The sequence below is a fragment of the Perissodus microlepis genome, chromosome 7 (genome assembly GCF_051167445.1).
Source record: "Perissodus microlepis isolate ML-2025 ecotype Zambia chromosome 7, ASM5116744v1, whole genome shotgun sequence".
Taxonomy (NCBI): Eukaryota; Metazoa; Chordata; class Actinopteri; order Cichliformes; family Cichlidae; genus Perissodus; species Perissodus microlepis.
The window spans coordinates 6458764-6468923 of NC_140467.1; the positions used below are offsets into that span (position 1 = coordinate 6458764).

The 10160-nt window shown below is 38.8% G+C and overlaps 1 protein-coding gene across 3 annotated transcripts in view; it reads left to right on the top strand.

Annotated features, from left to right (window-relative positions):
* LOC146382395 (leucine-rich repeat-containing protein 4C-like) overlaps positions 1–7142 on the top strand; it is a 142103-nt gene extending 134961 nt beyond the window's left edge. For all 3 annotated transcript variants that reach the window (XM_084933010.1, XM_084933009.1, XM_084933011.1), the window contains exon 3: positions 1599–7142. In XM_084933010.1, coding sequence (XP_084789136.1) covers positions 1650–3593 — 1944 coding nt within the window. In that variant the 5' untranslated portion in view covers positions 1599–1649 and the 3' untranslated portion in view covers positions 3594–7142. The remainder of the gene's footprint in view (positions 1–1598) is intronic.
* Positions 7143–10160: the final 3018 nt, after the last annotated feature.

The window sequence follows — 10160 nt, forward strand, 5'->3', positions numbered from 1 at the left end:
AACATGCTCCAGTTTCCTCCCACATTCAAAAACATTCAGGTCAGGTAGATTAGAGCCTCTATAAATGTTTCCCTTTATCTGTGCTAGCTCTGTGACTCACTTCCGACCTGCCCAGAGTGGTTCCCTGTTTTTCACTTAGATGGTAGTGAGGAAAAAATGACAATAAAAAAAAATATACTAATGAACTGTATAATAAGCAAAGCAATGAGAAAGTTGTATGACTCAACATAATAAGAGTGTTGTAATTATTGTATTTGAATTAGTTTTTGAACAATGGTGTTGCAATGTAGTCATTAATAATAAGCCGGTAAAGTCCAGAGATGTTATACTGAACATGAAATTAATCAATATGTCAGCAATGTATCTTTCAATGGGTTTATTATTCCACAGAATGGATATGATTATGTTTAACACTAAAACACACACATACATTGATTGTAGAAAACCAATGGTTTTTTATTTTTATTTTTGTGTGACAGACACACTTGGCTGAGATATTAATTGACAATGAAGGACATCAGAGCATCAGTGGCATTTATGGCATTTAACTGTACTGACCTTTCACTTATTAAGTAGCTGAATACACATATTGTATAAAACATGTAAGAAAAAATGTATGAAGTGCTTAGTAAAAAAGAAAAAATATTTTGAATGGTCTAATGGTTTAAGGTAAAATGTCTCCGAATTTAGAAGCCAACTTGGGCCCTGCGAATATAAAAAAGGCACTGGTTAGTCAACCTACTGCAAGTTCCTTGAGTAAAGTTTATTTAAAAAATTTAAAAAATGTAAAGTGTATATTCAGCAGAAAACAAATAAAGAGAGGCCACTGTTGTAGTGTTGACCTCACTGCTAGTCTACATTTCAGCTGCTTAATGTTCCTGCCTTAACTCACAGTGCTTTTCCAGTTAACATGAAAAGAGAAAATCTTAACCTTAATCTTTTTAAGGAAGTTGTAAATTTAAACAGAGCTGTTAATTTGTGATTTATAAAAAAAAATAAAGAAAAAAAACCCAAATGGAGAGGCCACTGTTGTAGTGTTGAACTCATTGCACGTTCTCTAAATCGATATACACACACACATTAGATGTGTATATATATCTATATATATCTATATATATAGATTTTTTTTTTTTTCACTTGCTTTCATGCCTTTTGTTTGCTGAATTGTGAGTTGTAATCAGAGGTTTCTAGATATCTTGACTCGATTGAAGGACTAGTGGGTGTTGAGCTTATTATTATTTATGCTCCTCCACACTGAAATATAAATCACAACGCAGCAGTCATGGCTGGTTTTTTCACTTTTTTTCACTCGTTCCCTTCTTCTGCAAACAAACAGCACAGAAATCATTTGTTTTTTCAGGAATTTGGATTATGTGACTGAGATACAAGGACATTGTGCCTGAAAACGCATTTCTATATAAGTTCCCAGTTTGTGTGTGGATGTGGTTAATGGTTGCTACAAGACAGTATACCTTTTTTAAGGCTATCCTTGTGCTAATAATTCGAAATGGCATGGGATAAACTTTAGCATGCATTAGACTTGTTCACACACTTACCTAATGGGTGTCTTCTCTTTTCTCTTTCTCATTTCATTCCAGTGGGCCAAAATCCTCTTTTAAGAGAGTGAAAGACCAGTCAATGAATTATGAATGTTAAACAAGATGACCTCCTCTCAGCAGCAGCAGATGATGCGAGGTCCTAGGTGGAACCGGGCCTTGTCCGACCCTTTGTTTGTTCTGCTCCTGGCCCTCCAGCTGCTGGTGGTGGCAGGACTGGTTCGCGCTCAGACGTGTCCCTCTGTCTGTTCGTGCAGTAACCAGTTCAGCAAAGTCATCTGCACCCGCAGAGGCTTGCGGGATGTTCCTGATGGCATCTCTACCAACACACGCTACCTGAATCTGCAAGAAAATCTTATTCAAGTCATAAAAGTGGACAGCTTCAAACACCTAAGACATCTAGAGATTCTACAGCTGAGCAAAAACCACATACGCAAAATTGAGCTTGGGGCCTTCAATGGACTGGCCAGCCTCAATACCTTGGAGCTATTTGATAACCGCCTCACCACCATCCCAAACGGGGCTTTTGAGTACTTGTCCAAACTAAAAGAGCTTTGGCTAAGGAATAACCCCATAGAGAGCATTACCTCCTATGCTTTCAACAGAGTGCCCTCATTACGAAGGCTGGACCTTGGGGAGCTCAAACGGCTCAACTACATATCTGATGGGGCCTTTGAAGGGCTGAGCAATCTGCGCTACTTAAATCTGGGAATGTGCAATCTGAAGGAAATTCCCAATCTTATTCCCCTAGTGAAGCTGGATGAACTGGAAATGTCAGGAAATCAGCTATCTGTCATCCGGCCTGGTTCATTTAAAGGGCTTATACACTTACAAAAGCTGTGGATGATGCATGCCCAGATCCAGACCATAGAAAGGAATGCTTTTGATGACCTGCAATCACTTGTGGAACTCAATCTGGCCCACAATAACCTTACCCTCTTGCCCCATGATCTATTCACTCCTCTACATCACCTGGAGAGAGTGCACTTACACCACAACCCTTGGAATTGTAACTGTGACATCCTCTGGCTAAGCTGGTGGCTTAAGGAGATGGTACCTGCAAACACCAGCTGCTGTGCCCGCTGCAGTTCACCTCCTCACCATAAGGGACGCTACATTGGTGAGCTGGACCAGAATTACTTTCACTGTTATGCTCCTGTTATTGTGGAGCCTCCCACAGACCTAAATGTAACAGAGGGAAGTGCTGCAGAGTTGAAATGCAGAGCCAGCTCTTTAACCTCAGTGAGCTGGATTACACCCAATGGTTCCATCATGACACACGGTGCATACAAGGTCAGAATCTCTGTGCTGAATGATGGCACACTGAACTTTACCAATGTTACCATGCAGGACACAGGTACATATACGTGCATGGTGAGTAATTCTGCAGGTAACACAACAGCGTCTGCCACACTCAATGTTTCCTCTACGGAAAGCAGTTTCAGCTACTTTACTACAGTGACAGTGGAGACAATAGAAACCCCGCATAATGAAGGCTTCACCACTACTGTCCAACAGAAGGTTGGCCCCACACCCTCTGCTGGTACATGGGAGTCTATCTCACCAACCTCTACAACAACCACCACTGTCCGAACCGCACTCTCCACACGTGCCACAGAGAAGACTTATACAATTCCCGTCACAGAGGTGGGTGGTGAGGGATTGCAGAATGGCTTGGATGAGGTAATGAAGACAACCAAGATCATCATTGGCTGCTTTGTTGCAATCACACTCATGGCAGCTGTCATGCTTATTATCTTCTATAAGATGCGCAAACAACACCACCAGCAGAATCACCATGCACCCACACGCACTATTGAGATCATCAATGTGGACGAGGATTGTGTAACAGGAGGCCCAGGCATGGAGGGCCACCTTACTCTGCCTCCTCTTGAGCACGAGCACCTCAACCACTATAACACCTATAAGACTGCATACAACCATGCCTCCACAATCAATTCTATACACAGCTCAGCGCACGAACCTTTGCTAATCCGGGCCAGCTCAAAAGACAATGTACAAGAGACCCAAATCTAATACTTTTGTGAGACATTTTAAAACTGATGAAATTACTTACAGGCATTATTGACAGAACATTACTGACCTTTGGTTGCGAGGACTGCGGCTGACGCTCGGAATAACAGACTTGTGTTTGGCAAATCAGCAACTAGCAATGTTAATTCAGTGACTTTGGGAATTAGAGTATGTCTACTGTTTCAAAAAGTGTCTTTACAAAGCAGAAGTTATTTATTTAAGAAAAAAATGTTGTGGTTAAATCACAAAAACTGTATTCTGCAATTATTTTTTCAACACTTAATTCATGTGGGTTTTTTTCTTCTTTTTTCCTCGCATATCACAAAATTGGTTTACTAATATACTTTCAACTTCTTTCAAAGATGTGTCAAAAAACATGAAACAAAGTATTGTTCCTTTATTGTTCTTTCTTTTTGGTATAGCTGCCGATTTTCGATCAGATGACACGGTAACCTCATTTTCCCCATTTGTCAAAGAATCCTAGAGCACATTAGTGATTTTCTCAGCTGTGGATTAATTGATGAAATCTTTTGTGACCATCTCTAACTGAGATGAATTAAACACTTGTTCATCATTTTGGAGTGAGTGACAGAACTGTCAGTGATGGAATCTGATCATTATTCACCGTTTAATTATCTGTCACATACATTAGGCACTCTGCGCTGTCATCAATAGGCTGAGGACCTGAAAAGAGGGAAATGCATCCATTTCTGCTACTGTAAAAGTTGAAGCTCACTGCTAGAAGGACAGTTTTGTTAAATTAAATACTGTTGATCTATATGTCTTTGTGTTTCTATTGTATATGTAAAATTTAAAATGATCCCTGATCTCAAATTTGTCTTGACAAATCTCATTATTATAGAAAGCATATAATAAATTGCATTAAGAACCATTGAAATTCTGAAGGTCATGCTACAGAAGCAGCATTAACACGTACTTTAGAAAGAACATAATTATGACTGGAGAGGATGGGAATAATGCCTGTACAGATGTACATGACCTCAAATTCTGGCAAACACCCACTGCCTCAGAATATTTCCAGTGTATCATGGTTTCACCTTTACCTTGCAGTGCTGTGTAGTGTTGCATATGAAGATGATTGCTTTGAAGCCCCATTTTCATGCTGGGACCCCTTACCTCATCTGCAGTACTGCAAGAGTGCTGTCAGAAGTAGACTGATGAGCGGAAGAAAGAGCTTAAACCCTTTATACAGCTGTCTGAGCACATTGCCTGTCATCTTTGTGCCATATTTCCACATGGGCAGTGCCTGGCAGTCCCAGATTCACACCCTGCTCCCGCCAACCACAAAACTTGTCCCTGAGTGGCAAGGCTTAGCTGCAAGAGGCTTATGGGGTGAATGTGTGGGATCGGGCATCAACCAGATGTTTGGGTTGCACCTGACTCTCTCCATCGTTAGTGACAACACAATTTACATTTTAATTGATGTGCCCGTGGGCTTTGGATGGGCACAGCTCTGCTGCCATCCATACCCTGGAAAGCATTTCAAAGTCCCAAATGTAATGAATGGTGCCAAGCACCATAAATGCAGTGGTTATGCAGACATTTGAGATGGCACAGGTTTATTTTTAGCAAGTTGACTGTGGTTTTTATTCAACAGAAAAATTTGCAAAAAAAAGTTAGGCCACTCAAATTCTTAATTCGGTTTGGGTTTTTTTTTTTTTTTTTTTTTTTTTACACTTGCAGTAATGCAATCCAGAAAGGAATGCCTCTATTACAGATGATGTCATGTGCTTTCTGTGGATTCACCATGCATATCATTTAAGTAAAAGCTGGTACTCCACTGAGAATTTGAAACATTTGTCCTCTATTAGTTCAAAACATGTCTGGAAAAAAATTTGAAAACAGTCCACTGCTGTGGTCACTTTTAGATGAATGGTGGCAATAGGTGTTTTAAGTTCTGAAAGCTATTCAGAATAATGATTTAAGAAGTGAAAGATTTTCTGTGGGCTTTTCTTCAAAATCATTTACATATTTTACAGAAAATATAGCAAAAAACACAGTTTTCCTGTCAAGATAACAAGCAGCAATGTCTATAGGTCCACACGTTACACCACCTGTTTCACAAACACATGGGCTACCACAGGTTAAAAAACAATCAAACAAAAAAAAACCACTGTCTACTATACAAGTTTGTATACTATACAAGCCTCATTCAAAACATCCACAAAGCCAAGCAAAATAAACCAGTTTTTACAGAAGTTTTAAAGTTTTAAAAGAATTCACTCTCATTCAAGTGGTTATGTGTCACTATGAATAAAGGCAAATTAACAAAACGGCTTTAACCGGACATAAGTGCAAACCTTTTACAGCCAATACAGATTTTAGCTTAAATTGAAAAAAAGAATAAAATGCTGCACCCCTTAGCTTAATGCATAGAGTATGGAGATTAAATGAGATACAGTGTTAGTTTGCCTCAGAACAATATGATCTATGCTTGATTCACACAGAGTTTTTATTACCTGGGATACCTGATATATGTATTACAGTTGCACAGATTATATATTTTAATTAATTCATAATCTGTAGTGTAAAAAAAACACACACATGCACTCCAGCACTCCACACAAACACACACACACACACACACACACACCCTATAATGCAGAGTATATTTAAGAATATTAATTCTATTAAAGTAAGTTTATTTTCACAGCTTTTTTTCTCTGCCAGATAAGGAATTATGGAAGTTTAAGATGAGCACCATTTGAGATGCAAGTGGTTACTGCATGTAGTGTTTCAAGGTGTTTTGATAACCAAGACGTTCTGAAATCAGAAGTTCTGATGTGCTGTGTACAGCACAGACGTGGGGAATACTGTAGATTCCTAAATAAAATGAGGTCACCGGGTAATATTAGTCCAGATTTAATGAATGATTCCCCTTAATTTTTTTTTTCAACAACAGGACGGGATTCATCCCATAATTGCCCTTATGTGGAGACTGGCACATTTGTAAACCATATTGTGCGTGTGTGTGTGTGTGTGTGTGTGTGTGCGTGTGTGTGTGTGTGTGTGTGTATGTGTGTGTGTCATTCTCTGTTTCAGTTCATACTGGCAGGCAGGGGATCGCGATTCTCCTCAGTTTATGTTGAGAGTGTAACCATCTTTCCCTTCTGCCTTTAGTTGGAGGTAAACTGTCTGAAAATTTCAATGGTAACTTTGTTGCATTTTAGTCAAGCTGTCTCATGTGTGTAAGATATCTAAAATATTTTTGTCAATATTCCTTTTTTTCACATCCTTTTCTTTTTCTGAGAAGGAATGCTGTTCTAGTGGTAGATTTATATAAAATACATTTTGAGAATAAAATATAACAAAAACAAAAATTTTTAAATTTTGATTTTACATGTGCCAACAACCTGTTCGAAAAGTGAAAAAAAAAAAAAAAAAAAAAGATAAATATGTTGTAAAAGAATAAGAGATCGATTTTCATGTAAGCATTCTTTCATGACCTTTAAAAGATACGGAGATCGATTATAGAGACCAGTTTGTAGTTCATACACAAAATATGGTTCAAATAAACTATTGTTGTTTTTCTGTATTGTCTGATCCTTGTTTTCAACCTCTGTATTTATTACAGATATCATAGTTGATGTGAATATTTACCTTTTTTCTTCATCTGAAAAAAAAAAACTATACATACATAGTTGTCCAGGAAAAACTCACAGGGCTAAATATACAAAATCATATCTAAAATTTCTCACATCCTGTCAGTAATTTCTGAGGGAAAAAAGGAATTTCAAAGACAAAGCAAACAAACTTTTGGTAAATATCAGTGTTCGTTAGTCCTAGTTAGTTCTCAGCCATGGTACTAGCTTGCATGCTACATAAACAGGACTGATAATTAAATTTATATCATTTATTTGGCACTGGATTACGTAGTAGCTTAACATTACAAACTAAGCAAATGGAGAACTAATAAAACCATATTAGTGAAAAAATATCTTATCTAAAGCAAAGCACAAGGCAAACACGATGATTGTATTTTTCTAATTAAATTCTCCATTATCTGCATCCACGGGACATTGTTCCAGTTGATAATCAGCCAAGTAAAGTCAGATTCTGAATCTTGATATGACTAATGGAAAGTCATACGAGGAAGTGAAAACTAATAGTCATAAGTTGTTAACAAATGAAATAGCTACAACATCAAGCTGGGTCTTTCGAGCAGTTTTGCTGAGAACAAGAACATTCAATGTTATTTAAAAAAAAATAAAATAAAATAAAAAAATAAATGCATCAGACTCTTGCTTGCTATTTTTGGATATGTAGAGAAGATGCCGCTAATTGATTACAGTGAAGGACCTGGGCTAGATTCAACCCCAAACTTCCATGGTAAGGATCAGGCCCAACTGAAATGTGGCCGTAAAAACAAACGATAACTTAGAAGAATGTTTTTTGATTCTAAGATATAAATAGCACAATAGATTCCAGACAGGTATGAGTAAAGGAACCACAAACTGGCAGTCAAAAAAGCAGACAAAAAAATGAATGGTAACCAAAGAAAATGCATTTTAATAAATGAAGATTCACAATAATTGAAGAATTTACATAATGCGAGTAATGGCATAATGTCATTAAAAATATTTGCACCCAAGACTTCCAACTGCCACTCAATAGAAACAGAAGGGGGGTGTTAAATACATTTAGAGAAACTATAATGTTTTACTAAAATTTACAGATAGTTGACATATAACATTCAAATGCCCCACTAACAGTTTTTTATGTATTGTATGAGGCACACATGAAAAACAAACTGAATTTTGCTTGTCCAAGCAGGAGTTTTGATTTAATGTAGCATTCAAGTGTAAATATAGTTTGCTGGCAGTGTCAGTCAAACTTAATAGAAAAATGAAAACGTCTGTGTCCTGTGGAAATCCAAATCTATTTAAATTAATATATGAGAAATAAGCAACTGAACTGCATGAAAACTATCAATCTGAACCTTTAAAATAAATCTGTAATCATAATTGGAAACTGCTAAATGGAATTGTTCCAAAACATGTTTTTACCCCAAAGTGAAAATGTGGTTGTTGCATTATTCTCACAAATAACATATTTTAATTTATTTACTTTTTATTTATGAGTCTGCTTTTCGCGGATGATGTGGTTCTGTTGGCTTCATCGGGTGAAGGCCTCCAGCTCGCACTGGAACGGTTCGCAGCCGAGTGTGAAGCAGCGGGAATGAGGATCAGCACCTCCAAATCTGAGGCCATGGTTCTCAGCCGGAAAAGGGTGGAGTGCCCACTCCGGGTCGGGGATGAGTTCCTGCCCCAAGTGGAGGAGTTCAAGTATCTCAGGGTCTTGTTCGTGAGTGATGGGAGAAGGGAGCCGGAGATCGACAGACGGATTGGTGCGGCGGCTGCAGTGATGCGGACACTGCACCGGTCCGTCGTGTTGAAGAGGGAGCTGAGTGTAAAAGCGAAGCTCTCGATTTACCGGTCGATCTACGTCCCTACCCTCACCTATGGTCACGAGCTGTGGGTAGTGACCGAAAGAACGAGATCGCGGATACAAGCAGTGGAAATGAGCTTCCTCCGAAGGGTGCCTGGCCTCTCCCTTAGAGATAGGGTGAGAAGTTCGGCCATCCGGGAGGGGCTCAGAGTAGAGCCGCTGCTCCTCCACATCGAAAGGAGCCAGCTGAGGTGGTGGTGGTCCCACCGGGAGGAGGCCCCGGGGCAGACCCAGGACACACTGGAGAGATTATATCTCTCGGCTGGCCTGGGAACACCTTGGTGTTCCCCCTGATAAGCTGGAGGAGGTGGCTGGGGAGAGGGAGGTCTGGGCTTCTCTGCTTAGGCTGCTGCCCCCACGATCCGGCCCTGGATAAAGCGGATGAAGATGGATGGATGGATACTTTTCATTTATTTTAAAGGTTGAATATACAACCTTTCCACTTCTGTGGAACTTTCTTATCAGTAACAAGCTAAAGCCCAAAGTCTTCTTCTTGAGGAACCATTACAATTGAAGTGCCAAGTGATCTTCTCTGGAAAGTGTGTGATAAGTTGGTTTTCATAATGGTTGCCTATTGAAAACATAACCCAGGGCCTTTTCCACTGGCTCCTTACTAATGCACCATTAAACTTCTCATTTTCTTATTTATTCTGTTCCTAAGGCTCAGATGAATTAATGGATGCTTTCTGCCAGTGCATTGCTTGGTATGTTACTGGCATTTTTTTGTTTGTTTTTTGTTTGTTTTGTTTTTTTTATAATGTAATATGTCAGCATTCATATAAAACTGTGAAGAAAAATATGTCACTACAAGAAATGTTTAAAGAGGACCTATTATGCTCATTTTCAGCTCAGTATTTATATTCTTGGACTCTACACGAGTAGTTGTTCATGATTCACAGCATAAAAAAATAATAATAATGACAATATTTTATTCTGGATCCTGATGCAGTCCCTGGGTGTTTCCACAATTCAAAACAAGCTGCTTCATTTTCTGTGTCTTTAAGATCCCCCAAAGCTTAGCACCACCCAACTCCTCTTGCCAGTATGGAAATTGCCATGACAAATAAACTGGCATTTTCTCCAGTCATTCCCTTTATGTTT